Genomic DNA, 20,479 nt, shown 5'->3' with positions numbered 1-20,479 from the left:
TTGGGCTTTCTAAAATTCACTTTATGGGACCAGGATACTTTTGGAACTTGTGAGTTTCAAATTAGTTGTCCCCAATCCAGTTGGGGTTCCTACAATGAAGTGAATGGGAGATTATGAACTTTACATACTTTACCTTTCTCTCTAAAGGAGATGCAACTTTTGAAGGAAAAGTAGTGCCTTAAAGAGGAAACAGACGCATGTTTAACTTGTTAGACACATAGCCTCAGACAAAATGCTAAGGGCCACTCATCCATATGATTTTTCTTCATAGTAACATACCAGAAATACACCCCCCCACCCCCCCTTCAACAAATGAACATGACAGTTTGACACTCGCTTGTACAGATAAGACATCCTAGAGTATTCCAGTTATGCCTGTTTTACTTTGCTTGTGGTATTATTGTTGTGTGAGATACCTTGAATGAACCAGTTTCCACTACATGTTTTTACGGTCAGACTAAAAACTACTCAACACGTCATCAGGGTTTTCCTGCTCCACCACCTCCAGACTGTTGTAATGATTGACACTTGTAATGTCGCTTGCAAACACCCCAGGCACATGACATACATGCACACAGTACACGTTTAACATAATAACTAACTTCTATAAATAGATACAAAAAGCTGAAATCCCTGTAGCATGTGATATGTCTTACAACACAAAGCAAATACTTGCTCGGAAATTCATGACATCAATTTTTCCTTTATTTTTTTACACAAACCTCAGGCCTGAGGTCGAAATCTTCTGAATTAATTTCTGTAATATTGTGAGAGAACAGCATTGTGCTCTTCTTGGCCTTAATGCTATTTTTGAAAAAAATAAACAGAAAGATGAAGGAACCATTTTCCTTGAGGAAACATCACAATAATTTACCATATTTGCTTGAGCTAACAGAAGACATCTCAAACCACTACATGCATACAATTATCCTATCTGTATTACATACAAAGTTTGCTTCTTCGAAAAGTAATACCCAAAGCTCTTTAGCCCAGCACATGAAAGACGCAGGAGGAAGCAGCTGTATTCATCTTTTATTCATACTGCTTTGGTGCACCGGCATGTGCCAGAATAAAATGCTTTGGAGATAAGCCAGCTGTTCATCTTTTCTGCTTTATTTCATAACACAGCATCATCATCCTTTAGCCTTTCTTCTCTTTGTTCTCGTCGTCGTCTGGGTTGTAGACGCTGACAGTGAACTCACCAGCCTCTGTGCCGTACTTGTTCTTGACCACCAGGGCGTATTTGCCAGAGTCAGCCGTGGTGACGGTAGCAATTGTGATGCTGGCAAACTTGCCATGCTCGAACTTGAGTTTGTAGCGGTCGTCAGACACCAGCTCCCTGTCGTTCTTCGTCCAGCACACCTCAGGTGCGGGCTCGCCCCAGACATTGCCAGTCAGGTTCAGGGACTGAAAAAGAGACATTGCATGTGTTTGAAGTGAGCTTTAAAAAGCTGTTCAATCGAGTGACATTGAGACGATAAAAAGAAGGAGGAAGGAGAAAGCTAAGACAAGGAGATTACCACCACAGTGTATAAACACAGGTAAAATCAAGTTAATTTACCTTGCCCTCTTGGATTGCAACCACATCTGGCAAGCCTCCAACAACACGAGCACGATCTAAACAAGACATTTTAAGAGTGAGCCAAGAAATAAATCAATCCACAAACCTGTGGAACGTTTTTGTGTTGACAACAGAATATTCACCCAGAATGACTTTCAAACTTTTAAATGAATCCTTGATAATAAACAAAAATCACATTACAATATTTTTAACAGTTTTGTGTGCATGAATGAAGTTTTGGACCTTTATTAACCCCCCCATTGCAGAAATAAAGATATTGTATTTCCTGGGAAACCCTTACCTATGAATGATCTTAATAATAACAAATCAACTTTTGTATCTTTAGCCTAAAGTCTACAATTCTATCAAAACTGAAACAGCTTCTATATCCAGAAAATGTTATACAATCTCATTGAGCAGAGACTCTCTGGAGAAAAACAACAACAACCCCACTTACTTCTTTCTGCGATTGCTGCCGCCCTACGGAAGGAAGGAGACAGACACAGTCAGAAGCATCTTTGAATAGTATCACAACCAGTAAAGTCTGACCTTTTTGTCTCCTCTATACAATAACAGGAAAGGTATTTTGAGAGCGCTCATAAAGTATATACAGTCTATTTTAGGTTTGTGATGACTGCTTGTATTTTAGCCAGAGGAGGATATTCACACAAATAAATACAGAGTTACACAACAGATGGATCAAGTCGGATGGATTTGTTTACTCACTTGAGCCTTTGGAATTCCTCAAACGCCTGTTCCCATGCTGCAACAGAAAACAAAAACAAATTATTGTTATTAAAAAGCATATAAATAGGCAAAGTTAACTGGAAGTAATTGGAACTATGGAGAAATCGGTGGCTTCTTCCTTGTCTGCTTAAAAGTCTCACTCACCCTGGCCAGACAGCTCGAAGACTCTCTTTACACCATCCTTGCCATCAAAGATGTCCATGCTGTATTTGCCCTTGTCCTTCTCAGTGGGCTCGTTGATCTTAAGCCAAAGCTCCTCCCCTGTGACTCCAGACTTAACTCTCTCTGAGGCGGCAATCTTAGCATCTCTGGAGGAGAAAAGGGTGAACCAGATATCAATTGCTGCTAGATTATGAGATGCCCTAGCTAGCACAATGGATAGCAAGAGAAAATACAACAAAATAGGAAAAAAGCTATTTCTGTTTACCCACAAAATCTTAACACTTATCCCTTAGTTACACCAAAATTGGAGATTTATAGTGTATGTTGGTTTTCAGATTTTTCATAACAATACACACACATCTGAGATCAACCATTTCATTCAGAAAAGTCACATCTTAACACTTCCACACTGTTCAATATTAGTCATCAAGCATCAGAAAATCATTTAACTGTGGAAATATATTAAAGAATGCCAGGATTTTGGCTCAGAAAAATGTTTCACTGTTTTGATACATTTATTTTTTTTAAACAACCTATGCTATGTTTTCTAGCTGTAACATTTGCTGATAGAGAAACACCAAATCCATCATGATTTGTTTTATATTTCAGCAGTCCAGCAGTCTGTGCGTCTTTGTGTGTGTTTACTTTATGCGTCATTGGTATTTGACTTTAATGCTTGTATTTATCCGTTTTGGAACTCATTTTACAAGGTTTTCTTTCATTAATGCTATGTTCTTTTATCACATATGCACTATGAAGGTATGCTTGTTGTTCATTGTTTATGTGTTTCTTCCTGTTGTTTCTATTTTTCTTCCTGTGCTCACTATTATATACATATTTTTTTGTACCAACTGTGCAAAGGTGTGACAACAAACTTGCCCCGTGGGGACAATAACGTACTATATTGTTTAATTTGAATGTATAACACCATCTAATGTCATCACTTATGAGTGCATATGAATACGGTAACATAAAATGGTCAGTATTGGGTTCAAATTGGTCTGCACCAGTCCACATGTGTATGCCACACAGGAGATTGGAAAATTCATTAAATGATGTAAGTGAATAATCGTTATTTAACATACTTGTGGAGCCAACCAACACGCAGTTCCTCGTTGCAATATGTGACATTGGAGTAGAGGATGATGCCATGCTCAGTACTGATGACTTGGATATCAGTGGAGGAGTTGGCTGGAAGAGGAGAAATTAAGAAAAAAAATATATATAACTCAGGAGCAGTTCATGCACAGTAAAAACGATACAGTCTTTCTTTTTTGTGATTTAAGTCTGTGGTCCATGTGTGGCGCTTCATTACCGCTGGGTAAGTGTGAAGCGTTATGACTCACCAATAACCCTGAACAGTTCATTCATTACAGCTTGGTATCCTGGGGGAAAAAAAAAAAGAATGAAAGCAGAAATTATAGCAAGTCATATTCACAGATATCACTTTTTTAGCTCTGGATTCTTCTTGATTTTTCATCGATATTATTCAGAGAACAAACTATACCTGCATCTGTCAGATTGAATGTGCTCTTATCTTTGCCTCTGTCATCCCTCAGGAACACGTCGTAAATACCTGCATCCTTCTTGCAGATCTGGAGTTCAAAGCAAAAGAAAGTTCAGTCAACTTGAAAAAGAAATGAATCTCTTTCTCAAACAGAGGAGAATACAGTGTCATTCTTGGGACATATCATAGACATTGAAACAGCCAGACAGAGACAAACTAATCCGAAAAGGCAAGCTTTTCTCCCGCCCGGGATGCTGCAGGCGTTATTATGAAAACATGAATAAGGGTAAGATGAGGACAACACATGGAGAAATGATATGCATGAATTTATGGCAGCAAAGATAATGTCCAGACTTTGGGTCTTGGCGGCGGGGGAACGTCCACAGCAGGCGCCTTTTTTTGTCCTTTTTCTTCCTGTATCTCTTGCTTAATAATCCACTGTGAATTAGACAGATGAGCCGGTTAATGCAAAAGCAGGTGACAGGAATGGCGATGAACAGACCACTTCTCATGAGCTTATGCAATGACATCAACCCTCTCTTCCTGGGTAATGAAACATACAAGTTTTAAATATCAACGTAACTTCTCTTGCACCTGGCTGACCAGAATAAGGTTTGAATAATTTCTGCATAGGTGTTGCCAGAGAAGTTAAATTGAACATTGTTAGAAATGAGATGATGAAAATAAAATCACACAGATAAACCATATAGTTCATTTAAACTATACGGTAATAAATGTTGAAAACTAAATACATCTACTCTGGTTCCAAAGTAGAACCTGCTGACGTTCTGACTCCATCAGCACTCAGAGTTAGCAACAAGAATATTTTCTAAAGTGTTTCATCATTTATGTATCTGTGTGTCAGAGAGGGATGGTTGCTAGCGTAGCATCTATCTTAGCACTACAATGGAAGCATTGCTGCATGGGAAGCATGGCTTTTAGCTCTTTACTCAGCAAATCACGACTCCTGACAAAGTATGGCCTCCGTCTAATGGGCTGACCTTTCCGATATTAAAGGTCAGCTCGCCCTCCTGTCTCTCAATTTTCTGGGCCTCCTCGTCGTCCTCAGCAATCTCAATGCTGTCCTTCGACCAGGTGATCTCAGTCTCTGGTTTGACATTTCCTATCTGTTGACAGAGAGATGACATAGAGGAATAAGTTGGCTCAGCCAAGTTGCAAACATTGGGATGTAATCAATCTTTTGAGAAATGTATACAGCTGTACACAACACAACAGCTACTTTTCTTACCTTGCATCTCAAGAGCACATCACATGCTGAAGTAACAGTGAAGCCAAGGTACTCCACGAAGTGTGGACCTTTAGAAAGTTAATAAAGAAATAATATTGAAACATACTTTCTCTCCATTTTAAACCTTGTGACGGAAAAGTTTAAATACTTACCTTGTTTCCTGACCCATTCTGCCCTCTCAAATTCTGATTTCTTTTGAAGCGCCCTGAATTCTGGAAAACAGAAACATTGTAAAGTGTCAAATTCTGTCTATAAATTCCTCTCTTTTCAGACATGAGAAGGTCAGCTACAACAAGAATAGAAGAGGCATGGAGGAAAAGAAAAGATGGTCTTCTGCTGCCCCTCAATGGACACCTACTTTAACTGCAGAAAATGTGGTCTTACCATCTCCAATGAGCACCAGACTGGTTGTTCCCTTAGCCTTTCCATCCACCAGGTTAAAGGTGAACGTTCCCTCATCAGTGACCTCCAGAGAGTCCATAAACATTTCAATAATGCCGGTAGACTTGTCAAAGTTCATTGTGTATTTCTGGGAGCAAAAGATGAAAAGGAAAATCATTTTTTTTGAATGAAAATGCAAAAACAGAAGCACACACACAGGACAATGTGGCAATAATGTGACAACGCACAAAAGACTTTTAAAGTCTGAGCCCTACCTTGCCCTGAGTAACGATGACATCATTGAAGACATAATCCACTTGGCAAGCGGAGCTGGATTTCTCCACCTGAGTCCAGAATCGCACGCGACCCTTCTCAAGCAGATCCATGGCCATTTCATTCTTGAAGGGAATAACTGGAGGAAACCACATTTTTCTGTGAAATCTTGTTGTTCAGTAAAGTATGAATGAGAAACGTTGCCTTAAACAATCCTCTGTTCTTAGAGAGAATTTGTTGAGTATAGAGGTGCTAAATTACTTATTACACAACTATTGTTTAAGTCATTTTTACACAATAATTGTTTGCTGGTTCAGTTATGATGAATGTTATTATGAGAGTTAAAAGGGGATTTCTGTGATGAAGTGAAATAATTACCAGGGAACTTGTGCTCATGACTGATGTCCAGAAGACGCATGAGACCTATAAAAAAAAAAACAACAGCATCAGTGAAATGTTCTGCTCTGTAAAACCCTAAAGTATCAACTCTCTGACTTCAAGCTTTATTGTACTAGTCTTTTTATTTAACAGAATGGTTGAACAGTGAATTACTTACACATTATGAAAGTATAACCTTTTAAAAACACACTGAGTTTAAAAGAATTGAGACAGCTTTCCGAACAAGCACACATTTGCCCCTGAGAGTAACACAGGTCAATTTGATGCAGCTGTTGAAACAGGATAACCAACAGGAGCATCCAGAGTCCTTCAGGCCGTCCTTAAGGCTTTAGCACTGACATCACCCAAACAAAAACAGGAGAATCAAGTTTCTGACACACTGCAGCAGAGATGCCAAGAGTGTGGGCTGACTCACCCTCCTCAGTGAGCGTGTAGCTGGAGGAGATGCCATCAGTGTTGGTGGCCACACAGGAGAACGTGCCCAGATCCTCCAGGGAGGGACTGTTGAAGATAGCTCTGGTCCTGGAGATGAGGACACAAGGGGGGTCACAATGAATTAATGAGGAAAGAGGAAAAGATATGTGGTGATTTAACAAAGCAAGATGGTTTTCAACGCTGGGTAAAAAGCCTGGAACAAGCATAGAGAAATAACTAGAAAGACAATTTATTCCCTGAAAGTTGCAGAAGAAATTGGGGGCATAACAGATACTTACCTTCCTTTTTCATTGACAATAGTCAGACGAGAGGTGTCGGTCATAGCCTTGTAGTTCTTGGACCACACAAACTCAGATCCCTCTTTCATTTCAGAGCACTCAAACACCATAGAGATAACGCCATCATCATCGACATCCACATATATCTCTTTGGTGCCTGAAGAAATGGTAACAATGTGTGTTAATTGATAGCAATAAAGAGAATTTAGGATTACTGATTTGCAAGTTGCAAATTAAATACAAGACAATGAGTTCTAAACTAAGGTAGCAGTGCAGGTTTTCTCTACTTTACCACACTTTTCAGACGTGCGTAGGAAAACTATGTGATTGAAAGTGTGAGTTACGAAACTTTCACACTCACCAGGGCGAGTCTGGGCCAAGATTGGACCTAACATTGCTGAGGGCTTTCCAACTCCAGCAAGATTTTGAGCACGCACACGGAAGACGTAGGATGAACCAGCCTTCAGCCCTGCAAACTGAATAAGCACATGACAAGTGGGAATGGAGAGCAAGTTAAAGACATGACTTTGGCCATTTACAGCAGCTACATACACAAGTGATGTCTAAGATTCAATCTCTCCATGTTCTTCACCTTCATGTATTTCATTTTGTTGGCCTTCTCATGAGCAGCCTTCCAGCATTCATCTCCAGCAGAGGCCTCCTTGATATCCATATAGTAGCCGTTGACAGGAGTGCGGCCGCTAAATGCAGGTGGCTCCCAGAGGACCACAGCAGAGGTGTCACGAACCTCCAACGCATGAAGACCACCAGGAGCACCTTGGAGGGTGGTCAAGATAATGAGAACAAAAAGGAAATATTTGTTTTAAATATTTACAACATGGGAAGTTTTCCCAAAAAGTATGTAATTATCCTGTATTTGAATAATTCATATACTTTTTCTTTTTCAAGCATATCCTTTATAAACAGAAAATAATTTGGCAAAACTAGCGTTGTAAGATTGAGACAGAGAAAAGACCAAAACCACAGTAATGACGTGGAAAAAAAAGCCTGGTCTTTCAGTGGTGGTCTTGACCGGTCTGATTTAAAATCCTTAGTCCGCCCAGTCTGAGACCGAGACAAGACTAAGACTGAGACAAGATTCCGCTTTTGATTCGGAGACGAAACCTTCAAAAGGTGGTTCTCAGACCAAGACCGATTTCGAGTAATACAACACTAGGCATAACACATACAATTATTTTTAATCAATCAGACCATCATATTGTGAATTCTCAAAGTGTTCTCAAGCACAAGTTGATGTCTTCATATATCTGGTTTTGTACGACCTAAAGTCCCGTAAGAAAAACAAAAGGTTACTCTACAATTGGGAAACTAAAACCACATTACGTCTGTTTGTTCTGTAAAGAAAAATCTAAGCTAATTTTTAAGTCCTCCAGCTAGTCCATACATTACCTGTGGGATTCCTCTCTTTAATCAACTCAAATCATTTTCCGGTCAGTGGTTTCATACCTGGAACAGTAATGGTCCATTCCTTGCACTCCAGAGCTGCACTGGGCAGAGAGGCTTTACTCAAACCTGCCATGTTCATAGCACGCACCTGGAACTGGTACGAGACGTTCTCCTTCAGGTTCTCAGCCTAAAAGAAACAAATACAGATCATGACATATGAGTTAAAAAAACAAATTGAGGCAACAAATATTAAACTCCTTCCAACAAATCAATTCTAATATTTTTTTTAAAACTAATTTGATACAAACATGAATTAAGAATAAACTGCTTGTTGCCTTGATACATTTTAGTCAACAGTGACTCTGGACAATGTGACTCTTTCATTCTCTAAAATAATAATAATTTTTCTCTGTTGCTATGGTTACTCATCTTAGCTACCGTCTGCAGCACACTAATTTGGAACAGTGAACTGAGTGTTTAACTGGAACTACTTCCATAATTTTCCATATATCAAAATTAAGGCACACCCAAGTGACACCCTTTAGCCAATCAGAATCGAGTATTTATCCAGCCCATGGTATAAAGTAAATGAACGTACTTTATAGGAGGCAGTAGTCAATGCCTTCTCGTGCATTTCATGCCATTTCCCAACAACATCTCCCTTCACGGTCCTGTAGTCCACAAAATATCCCCTGATATCAGCTCCTCCGTTTTTAGCAGGCTCGCTCCAGCCCAGCATCATGTAGTCCTTTACAGCTTCCAGCAAGGTCACACCAGAGGGCTTCCCTGGAACGGCTGGAGAGAAAGTTAATAGATTGAACCAACTGAAGAAGTGTGTCCAAGAGGATAGTTTTCAGATAGTCACACCCTTTTTCTTTGTATTTGCTTTTATAAAATATTCAGCCCGAGACACAATCTTATACAGATGTCCTGGCATTAGCCAAATATTGCATTGATCTGAGTTTCCATAAGTGTTGAGAGCTATCACAGCAAAAACAAGTGGCACTGTTAAACATGCTCCATGCTTTGGGCACACAAGCAATACACTTGTTTAGGGTCATCGTAATGGATAAAGTACTTACACTCTAGGCCAGAAGCAGGGCAACTTGCACGCTACCAAAACCTCAGAAAGCCAGACGAGACTCTCATCAGGCCCATGCTCTCTAGAACTCAATGTTTTAGCCTTTACCCTGGCCATGCAGCAAGAGGCACCCCTAAAGAGTTATTAAATGGCAAAAGAGAACACCAGCAAAAACACTTATTTTTTAACAGTCATCAATACCTACACACAGAAAAGCATTGTAAAATATGATCTAATTTGTTAATATTCTTGTCAGTTAAAAATGAAGTCATGGGAAGGAGCTTGATGAGCAGTATTAGTGATGAGTATGTCAGGAAAGAACATGCAAAAATATGAAGCTGGAGTTGGATAACATCATGTGGCAGCTGCTTTCATGCTGTAGACACATTGATAATTAATAAGAACAAAGAAAATGAAGTAATGGGTTGGATGATTCAAGATTTTTGGTCTGGAAAAGGGAAACTGAGTGCTGAAGGTTTTAAAAGGTTCATGAACAAACAAGAGCTTAGAGGCTTGCTGGCAGAGAGCAGAGAGCTGCAGGTCATGTCTCTGAATTTAAAGCAGGTCTTTTTGCTCTATATTGTCAGATATCGTTCCCCAGATGAATGAATGTTTAAAAATAGCTGGGAGCATATGGCACAGGGAGAGAATGAAATAAGCAGAGGGAGATGGCTTGAATGCTACAGGCAAGGTAAATAATGGAGACTTGTGAGGACACTCACAGATGGCCGCCTGCACAACCACAGCATCAGAATTAGGGGAACTCTGGCTGTATCCTGCAGCGTTGACTGCTTTGACGTTAAACACATAGTTTGCCCCGGTGGTCAGGCCATGGCACACAAACCTGAAAAAGTAAGACAAAGTTGTAAAGAGGCAAACATTATTATTGCACTCTGATAAGAGAAGTGGGGTTTTCATTTTTAGCTAATGGAAGCAAAAATTTGTGAGCAAAATGAGCTAACTTGTGGTGTACATAATTTCTACATAACTGCCAACACTGATGGTGTTTAATGACTTTTAGACCTTTCTCTAAGTGGTGCCAATGTTTAATTACATTTCCCCTTCGTGGTCACATAAGCAAAGGCTACACATCACCCATTTGAAATTCTCATATTAATTCAGAAACGTAGAATCATCTTCAGCTGTACCCACCTGGTCTGCTTGACAGGTTTATTGTTGCAAGGCATCCAGACATCAGTGCCGACCACATTACATTCAATATAGTAGCCGATGAGCTGTTTGACATCCTTGGAGGCCCCCCAGGACACCACCACAGAGGTTGCAGTGTTCCTGGTGGCCACTGGGTTGCCTGGAGCTGAGGGCAGGTCTGTCGGAGAAGATTGGAATGAAATTAGAGGAGACGGAAAAGAAGTGAGAATAAATACATTGAGCAAAGAGGGAGTATCATTTCCTGGGAATAGCTGGAAAATAATGCAAATAAATAAAATTATAAAGGAATATGCCTGGACAATAAACCCTCTAGGCAGAAAAGTTGTGCTTAACTATTATACCTATTCAAAATATAAATTCAGCTTTGTATGCTCACCCAGTTTATCTGCGACAACTATCTCCCCTGTGGCAACAGAGGGCTCGCCCACACCGGCAGAGTTGCAGCAGCGCACGCGGAAGTTGTAGGAATTTCCCTCAGCGAGGTCAAACAGGGCAAAGCGAGGAGACTTGACTGGCATGCCGGTGTTCACCCTCTGCCAGGTGTCTGTGCCAGCCATACACTGTGTTCCACAAACATGAAAGAAAAGTCAGTTTGAGCCTCCACACAATACTGTTGTCTTTACATGTCAGAGTTAAATCAAAATCAAACAAGAACCTTCAGGTAATCATAGGTACTTAGGTAAGCAGTGATTAATATGTCAGTATAAAGATGGCAACTTCTTTCCTATCCTAAAGAATATCCTCAAAGAATTAGCATTTTTTTGCAAAATAAAAACTAAAGAGCATTCATTAAAACTATAAATGTATAACCTTAATGTTTATAAATATTATTCGATTCCATGAACTACTTATTTATTGATGAGGTGCTTTAGCTCTACAACAAACAGTTATCCATTTCTCCTCACCTTCTCAATATAATACATGACTCCTTCATGACCTCTCTGCACTGGAGGCCTCCAGGCGAGCACCACATAGCTCTTGGTTGCCTCGGTAACCACAACATCAGAGGGTTCTCCAGGGATGACGCCCACTGAGGAGGAAAGATGAAGCTGCAGTTATTAAGAGGACGCCACCTAAATCATGTGACTCGTGCTTAAAGTGTGTCATTTTCAAGATTTTAACTTTAGTACCAAAAACCTTTTTTCTTTTTCATTAAACAAGACATGAAAAACATCTTGCATTAACTGTTTTGATATCTCTCAACACAAGCAGCCATACAATATCCTCATATTAGTTTAATACTGTCAAAACGTATTCCCATTATAGATATATAGATCATTTAAAATAAGTAAACTAGACAGAAAATATGATACATGCTTTTGACTATTTAGGGATTAAGGTTCATTACGCAGCCCTTCAAGCAACTAAAATATGCCAAGTCACTGTTGGCAGATTGTTTTTTTGGAAATGTAAACGTCTGACATCATGATATTTCAATATATAGCTGTCCTGTTTTTTCTAATTAAAAGCATATGAAGCTTTCATACCAGTGGGATCCTCCTCTGTGAACTTAATCATGCCAGTCCAAGGAGCTGAGGGACCAGCTGTTGGTTTAAAGGAAAAGAAAATCCATTACAAAAATCGCAGTTGCTGTCTTTGTCGCAGCATTTCTATGGATTTGTTCTTGTGTTCCTCACCTCTGAGGCGGGCTCTGTCAGAGAGATCCATTGCTACCACAGCCTCAGAGACACGAGACGCACGGCTGGCTCCTGCCTTGTTCAGGGCCCGCACCCTAAAGATGTAAGAACGCCCCTCCACCAGTCCTGTGACAGGGAAGCGGGCGTACTTCACAGGGGTGTCGTTACACTGAGCCCAGTGGTGAGTGCCCACCTCACACCTTGGGGAAAAAAAACACGACCCAAGCAACATTAGTGATTCATAAATTACCCGTTTAAAAAAGAAATCTTCCTACTATGTTTGTTTAAGGCTAAATGTATAGCTCACCTGTCGACGTAGTATCCAAGGATGGGGCTGCTGCCCTCCATCGCTGGCTGCTTCCAGGTTACCACCACATAGTCCTTGTTGGCATCATGACAACGCACATCCAGGGGGGCCACGGGAACCCCCTCTACCTCAACTTCGGCATCTGGCAAGGCAAAAGACACACACATGCACATGTGAGTAATGCTGTAGCTAAATCAAGATGCTTTCAATGACATACTCAGTTTCCATTTTGTGACCTACTTACCGGTACACCTCTACAGTGTTAGCACTGATGCTGGCTATGAAAGGGTATTTCACATGTTGGTAACAAAAGGGGGTTCTCAAGAGTATTTCTTAGAATTACATTTGTGGAATTTTAAGTGAGATCAGACTGCATATGGCAGCCACCGTTGATGACCTGTCTGTTCTGTTTGTTTTGTGAGAATGTGAGGGAGAGCGTTGTGTCACTTAAAGACACAGCAGTATCCTAAACTTCCTCACCACATCTGCATGTGCTCTGATCTCTAATATATTGCCTTAATTTACACTGATTTTAATCATGTTAAGTTCACTAGGACTAGAGGGGAAAGAGGCTTCAAAGTTTTCATATCATTTTCAATGTCATGTAAAACTTCAAATCTAAATTTCACATCACCCTCATCCTTTTCAATGGATTTAAAGTCTTCTGTAAAAACATCCCGAGGGCATTTTACCTCTGACAAACACGTAGGCTGAGTGGTTGTTAAAGCCAGACTTGGTGTTGACGCGCATGGTGTACATGCCCTCATCTTCCTTGTTCAGGTGGACGAGTGTAAGCGTGGCACGATCCCCAGACCAGTTCATGTGTACCCATTTAGAGGGCTTCAAAGGGGTCGCTGATGGGAAAAGTTCAAGAACAGAATACATTTACAAATTATGTGAAATAATTAACAAGTTATCCCACTTAAGTTTTCTCTCTCTACTTACAGTTTCTGTACCACACGACTTCAGGCTGGTATTTCTTCACAGTGGGATAAACGATGACAGTGCAGCCCAGACTCAGTGTCTCGCCCTCACTGCCAAAGGCCACTTCAAATTTGTCAATGATGGTTGTTTCAAACGTTACACCGTATTCAGGGCAGAAACCATCTATAGAGGAAAAAAAACAACTTTTGACGTTTCAACAATATTGAGCAGCACAGTAAGTTTTTAACCCATTATTGACATTATTATGTTATGTTTTTTTTACACTTCAAAATTTATTTGGTCCGCCAATTATTTTTTATTGCTGTTTTTTTTTTCTCAACCAGCTTCTCAGCAAAAAAAATGTCTAGATCTTAGTTAAATGTGAAACTCGATACACTTGCTAATCACTAATTGTGTCCATATGCCTCTTGATGTTGAGTAGGTAGTTCATGGTGGAATTTTTTTAGAGCTTTTTCACTGAAAACAGCTGCCTGCCAGAGATTTAAAAAAAACACTTTGAGAGCAGCGCTGAGAGAGACTTGAAAGCCATCAGTGAGAACTCTGAGTTTGCCTGGCTAATGCCTTTTACAGTCATTTCTAATTTAACATCTGCTTGTGCTGATAATTCTCTTTAAGAATTGTTTGCTGTTACAAAAATGTTCAAATATCAGATGAAAAGCCCTTCAAGTAAACTCAAAGTAGTTTGAGTGACTCACGTGGCTTAGGATCAAGAGGGCCTGCTTCCTCGCCTTCCTGGAACCCTGAGAAGCAAGACGTCGATTTAGTAATCTTCAATCAATAGCAAAAAAAAATTTAGGAGATCAAATATGAGAAAGAGTGGGCACAAAAACCCCTCTAACTTATTAAAAAACAGGGACTGACGAGCTGTAAGAAAAAACAGTTACCTACTTTTGATAACAACAGTAGCAAAAAAAGAAGATTCCCCTTTCACATTGAGGGCAGAGATGTGATACTTAGCGGTGTCCAAGAAATCACAGCTGAAAACAAAACAAGATTAAAGACTTGGTGATTTGCCTACAGCTAAACTGAAAGAATATTCTTAGCATGAAACATTCAGTTTTGTGTTTTGTGTGTGTTTATCTCATGAATTCTAACTGACCCCATGTGGCTGAATGATTACCTACTTCTTGATCTCCAGGGAGTGCATGTTGTAATTGCTCTCGGCTGTGTACTTCTCGGGGTGGGCCTCAGCATCAATGAGCACGTTGTTTTTGTACCTTGAAGACAGCAGAATGAGACAGCTGGTTTATTTTTAACCGTCGTCTCCACAGTCTGTAATTGCAGAGAGGTGAGGAGTGTTGGAAGTAGTTTTTGTGGATGTAAGGAGCTCTGGATGGAAACTTCTCTGTGACACAACACATGAACCCTTGTTTTCATCAGTTTTTTTCCCGTGCCTCACAGAAGGTAGGTATCTTACCAGGCGATCCTGGGTTTAGGCCATCCAGCCACAGTGCAGTGCAGCTTCACATTCTTGCCCTCCCAGGCGGTCTGTCCACGGGGCTTGACGATAAACTCTGGATGGTGTGTCAGGCTGTCTGGGTTCATCTTCTTACGGAACTCAGACCACTCGTCCATCTTTAGGGAGAGAGTGAAGCCAGATTGTCATGTACCGGGGATTGTATGGCTTCATGTGAGAGATTTAATGATTTGTGAATGGATCATGATGCACAAAAAGGCTGAAAGGATTTACCGTCCTGCTCAGTGCAACACGTTCAGCTGATTCCCTGATATGCACTGTTCTGGTTTTCTTCTCGACTCTAACACTCATGGCCTCCTTGGCCTCCCTGACAAACAGGTTTCTCATGGCCACGTAGTTGATCCCCTCCTCTGTGACATCGTCGTCCCGGGCCTCCATCAGACCTCGGACCTCCTCATGACTGGTACGCAGCAAATCCACAACATGTGAGAGAAGGTCAGACTTACAGTGAAGTGGGAAAAGAAAATGTCATCGGGTGTTCTGCAGTTTCCTCACTCACCTGGCTCTGAATACGGGGATTACATAGCCGATAACTTCTTTGTCCTTGTCCATCGCCAGGTAGGTGCGTTTGGCTCTTTTGGGTAGCGGGCTCAGTTTAATCACCTCCTGCCCTTTCTCTGTCTTCACAGAGGTCTTCAGGCTTACAGGGACGAGACAACAGTCACAACACTTGAACGATTAACACAAAGATATGGCATGCTTTTCTTTTAACCAATAAAGCATCTGTTGTCATCTTTTTTGGTAATTCATGCTAAATTGTTCATCAGAGGATTGAAGCTTGTGATCAGTAAGCCCATAGAAAAAAAACAAAGAGCTGTAACGTTGGTCTTGAACATGTTTCCTCAGTTACCATGGCAACGCCGTTTAATTCCGGTCTGTACTATTTTCACCTGTCTCCTGTTATAAATACTGACACATTTGCAGTAAAAAAAAAAAACACCCCAAAATAACAATGAAGGAACAGCTGCTTAACACTGCAGTGCCCAGCTGTTTGAGGTTCTACATTACCCTTTCATTAAATCAAAATACAAATCTTAAGACTCATTTTTAATGTTACAGAGATGGGTATAGCGGTAGCATCAAGAGATGAACATGTTTCATGTTCACAGTTTGTTTAAACTGACAAAATTACCATCAGTATCTAGTGATTGAATTCACCTTAAAGTGACTGACGGCCACACTTACTACAGCCTGAACTCTAGCAGTGATAGCAGATAGAACGTATTGTTTGCAGCAAAGTGAAACTGAATTTTCATATTGAATACTTTTATATAAAAATGTGGCTTTTTTAGTTCTGTTGTAATGCAGAAAAAGGTCTTAAGATAGTGAATAAAATAGATTTGTAAAAGCCGCACAGGCAGGAATACACACTTCTTTTAACTAGTCTTTTAAACTAAAAGCTGACAAAATCTAATTTCACAAGTAATTTAAATGCATTTTTTAAAATTTGTAATGACGTTAAATATTACAGCAGACAAGGAAAAGGACAACAGAGCTGCAGGTAAATCTAAAAATAATGACGAAATACTCATCGTGAATCACTGGCCTCTCAGCATTTATAAAACTTTAAATATGTTTCTTATAACACATTCTGAAAATGCGGTCGTGCAGCTACTCAGAAATGAAAGATGTATTTCTGTGCATGGTCTACTACCCTGACCCTTGATACACCCTGACTTATTTACTTATCGGCCCTGCCAGGTCATCATTTTGTCAGCTGGGTTTATAAATGGAGCAGGAAGTGGTGGATATGCGTCAGGGTGGAAAGGTTCATCTTATGGCCCTGCTTTCACTCATATAATCTCATCCGAGTCTGCTCCACTCGATCCATTTCACCTCAAGAAGAAGCGGCACAACATGGCTTTGATAAACTAAATTCTATACTGGCGGGTTGGGATCAAGTCGATGGAAGAGGCTGATCGCACAGCAGAGACAGACAGATGGAGAACGTCTCAAAAGAGTTCTGCCTAGCTGAAAAAGTTTTATTCTTTCCGCTGACTCACCAGGTGTTCTTAAAGGAAGTCTTTGTCTCAGTGTGAAGGAAAGTTCTCCTGCAGATAAAAGCATTTCACCCCTAACAGTCTGGGAATCTACTATATATGTAAATCAACAGATTAAAATAGTGCAACACAAATTTGGACAACTTCTAACTGAACCAAGGTGAAGGACTACATTCAAATCTTTAAAACCTATAAATCAACTAGACTGATAAATGTGGAAACTGGTCCAAAGTTATTAAGTTTTAAAGGTCTATGCAAGCCACTGTACAGCCATTTACAGTTTAATGACATCCATACAGTGGCTTTACAGTCGGCCTAATGGTAACGTCTCATGTCCAGGCTACAGGAATAGCTCAGCCGTCCATGAATATATCTGGCAGCCCTTCGCTACAGCTGACATTCCTTCCCTGACCCCGTTTAAGAAGCCATCGCACTTCCAACATGAACACTGCGCTACGCCCCCTCAAGGACAAAGAAACTCAGAATGTGTTGACAAGAATCTGTCGCACCATGGTACATACACATGGAAGTCAAAGTATTGTTTGGATCAGTGCTGTGCACAACTTGCACACGTCACCAGGCCTAATTTGTTTTGCAGAGTATGACCCACAGAGGTGAAACATTTATTCCTGCAGCAGCAAGCCCTTCGTCTTTTCCCCTCTTTAACGGTTCTTTTCATTACTGGTTTATCAGAAGATCCTTTCGTTGATTAACTTTTTGGTCCCTAAAATATCACAAAGAAACAAAAAATACAAGGCGCAACATCCAAGTACCTTCAAACTGCTTATTTTGTCCAATTAACCGTCAGATATACACAGATATAGAAACAAAAGACACATTACAAAAACTACATCAACCTCATTCAGCAAATCATCTAATAGGAGAGGCTGGATCTTTGCTTGAAGAATACTGAAATGATGTGTTTCTTATCAAATGTGTTGCCGGATTCAGATTCAAATACAGCTCTGTCTCTACGATGTTCCAAATGAAGGTACACAAACATAAAGTTCTTCTTGTGACAAATAAATAAGTGAAATCTTTTCGCTGTGTAGATCAAATAGTTACAAAAAACAGTTCTAGACTCCAGATTTGAGACCTCACATAGACTTAAATTTGAAAGACAATAAAACATTTGACTAAATTTGGACTTGGCCATTTGGCATTTGACTTCCTTACACTTTAACACTTTTTAAAGACCTGAGACCTGTATCATGACTCGAGTCGACCCAGACTTCTGACATGCTGTTCTGCAACAGCCTCAAGAGGTATGAAATGTACTTTCATACCCTGACATAATTAAAGATGTACTGTCTTTGCAGATGAAGCCCAGCAGAGAGACAGCATCCGTGTTATGTATACACTGTGACTCAGTCTGCTGAACACACTAACACACCAGGCAGAGAGCACCGTACTGAATATTTGAAAGGAACCTGCTTGAATACAATCATCTCTTCAGAGGAGATGTGACAGGTTTCAATGTTAGAAACTCATTTAAATGAAATATGAACCATCCTTAGGTTATGCATCATTCCCACACTCTTACCGACGGCTGGAAGTCTTGAAAGTGGAGAACGACTGCTGGCTAACAGAAGACTTGGAGCTCAGGTAACAGCTGCTCTCAAAGTGATGCTTCTGCTGTTCCTGTCGTTGATAGTGATGATGCTGATGCTGCTGCAGCAGCTGCTGCTTCCGCTGCTGCTTCTGCGTCACTTGTATTGATTCTGACATCCTGAAGGCCGCTCCGCCAACTTATGATTTCAGACTTTTCTGTTCTTAACCAGCTCTGTAGATCAATCTCATTGTTATTATTATTTACTACAAATTGATTATCTTGCTGAGGTTAGTTTAGAGCAGGGGATGATGATTAGCTATTAAGGATGGAAGTTAAGGCAACCAGGGAAATGTTAAAGCTGTTAAGATGGAACAAGATTTTTTGATTTGTAAAATGTTAGCGCCAGTTAAGATCTACTTCTACTGTTAAACAAAGAAGCAGCAGGTAATAACTAAACTATGGCAGCATCTCATTGTCTACACTCTAGGCCTTGGTTTCATATCTTTAAAGAGAAAAGAATAGTTGAGGTTGAATTTATTTGTTTTCATGTTTTTTAAGATAGTCCCCAGGTGAAAATAAAAAGCTGGGAATAAAAAGTGGTGTGATGTAGTCATTTGGGGCGAAATACACAAACATATCAAAGTAATACATATTACAGCGCAGATGGTCCAGCGGGTAGATTACCCCCCATGTACGGGGGCTTTAGTCCTCCAAGCGGGCGGCCCAGGTTTGGGTTGGACCTGTGGCTCATTCCCCACAGGTCATTCCTCGCTCTCTACCGATTTCCTACTCTAGCCAATGTCCTATCAAATAAAGACAAATAGTCCCCAAAAAAGTAATACACATTACCCTATGTAGTGCTGAGACTTGAACTGACAATAATGTTTCTTGTCGATGAATCTTTTGGGTGGGTGATAGTTCAAATAACCAGTTGGTCTACATTGTGAAAATGCTCTTTACAATTTCCTAAAGCTAGTGTTGTCAAGTCCACATTGCTACATTTGTTCGTCCAGAGGTAATGTCAAAAGGTAATCAGTTTTCATAAATCACATTTGAGAACATGGAACAGGGGATTGTTGCTAAAGAACATGACTGAGAGAAATACTGTATGTGGATAATGAACAACAGTTTTTTTTGTTGATTCACCAATCAATCAATCAATCAATCAATCAATCAATCAATCAATCAATCAATCAATCGATCAATTGCTTGAGGTCTTCAGCCTGAAATTTTGAACCGCTCATGCCAAGCATAGAACTTTCCTTATGTAATCACAGAACAATTATGACTTCAGTTCTGACTTGGAAATATATTTTCTGCAGGCAGAGCCCTTGACAACACCTACAACAGACATATTATTGTTTATATTTATAAATGAACTACAAACTGTATGCTGTCAGTCATGAAGGCCCAGAGTGCATAAAGCAAAAATCTAAGTCATAATAACTTCTTATTGTTTGTAAAGCAAAAGTCAAATGAATAGATTGGGTCTTCTTTTTCACTCCAATGACACATGCAGACTAATCTACAAGGACACACCTTGTTAGTAAAGGCTTAGTTAAACTACGTGAATGTAAACAAAACATTAAAAAAAACAAGTGTTTATGCTGATTTTGAAAAGAAAACTTATAGACACATGGCAGAATTACAATTACTCATTATTAAAATAAAAAGTGATTAGAATAGAAATTAAAGTACATGTCACTCACCACAACTAAGAATCCCTAAATCCTTACGAGTTGAAAATAAGAGAAATGGGGAGATATTCCAAAAGTAGCCAAAGCCAGTCCAGGTACAGGCAAAGCAGCAGGGTGAGGGGCAGCGGACAGCACGGCAGTCCACTGAGCAAAAATAATGCTGCCACTCGGCAGAATGCACAAGACACCGTCAGGACCTTTTAAGGCTGGGACG

General features: G+C 40.1%; 1 protein-coding gene across 3 annotated transcripts; it reads right to left on the bottom strand.

Moving 5' to 3' along the window:
- Positions 1 to 683: 683 nt before the first annotated feature.
- On the bottom strand, positions 684 to 20,436 carry myom1a (myomesin 1a (skelemin)). 3 transcript variants are annotated; one of them, XM_020635252.3, is made up of 38 exons: positions 20,278 to 20,436; positions 18,560 to 18,799; positions 15,516 to 15,656; positions 15,230 to 15,416; positions 14,957 to 15,114; positions 14,664 to 14,756; positions 14,428 to 14,516; positions 14,235 to 14,279; positions 13,540 to 13,701; positions 13,287 to 13,448; positions 12,595 to 12,736; positions 12,288 to 12,487; positions 12,138 to 12,194; positions 11,556 to 11,680; positions 11,027 to 11,210; positions 10,633 to 10,807; positions 10,203 to 10,324; positions 8,998 to 9,194; positions 8,460 to 8,586; positions 7,585 to 7,769; positions 7,354 to 7,468; positions 6,993 to 7,149; positions 6,695 to 6,801; positions 6,259 to 6,303; positions 5,883 to 6,019; positions 5,611 to 5,755; positions 5,379 to 5,438; positions 5,227 to 5,294; positions 4,979 to 5,104; positions 4,332 to 4,415; positions 3,978 to 4,065; positions 3,817 to 3,855; positions 3,556 to 3,661; positions 2,453 to 2,616; positions 2,288 to 2,324; positions 2,019 to 2,041; positions 1,562 to 1,617; positions 684 to 1,407 (listed from the first exon to the last, which is right to left on the bottom strand). In XM_020635252.3, the coding sequence occupies exons 2-38, from the start codon at positions 18,742 to 18,744 to the stop codon at positions 1,141 to 1,143; spliced, it is 4,560 nt and encodes a 1,519-aa protein (XP_020490908.2). In that variant the 5' UTR covers positions 18,745 to 18,799; positions 20,278 to 20,436; the 3' UTR covers positions 684 to 1,140. The 3 variants fall into 3 exon arrangements, with proteins under 3 accessions (XP_020490908.2, XP_020490909.2, XP_020490910.2); XM_020635253.3 differs by lacking the exon at positions 4,332 to 4,415; XM_020635254.3 differs by lacking the exon at positions 18,560 to 18,799 and having other exon boundaries at positions 20,278 to 20,435.
- Positions 20,437 to 20,479: the final 43 nt, after the last annotated feature.

The sequence above is a fragment of the Labrus bergylta genome, chromosome 4, assembly GCF_963930695.1.
Source record: "Labrus bergylta chromosome 4, fLabBer1.1, whole genome shotgun sequence".
NCBI classification, from domain to species: Eukaryota; Metazoa; Chordata; class Actinopteri; order Labriformes; family Labridae; genus Labrus; species Labrus bergylta.
This window is presented reverse-complemented; position numbering and strand designations above follow the sequence as displayed.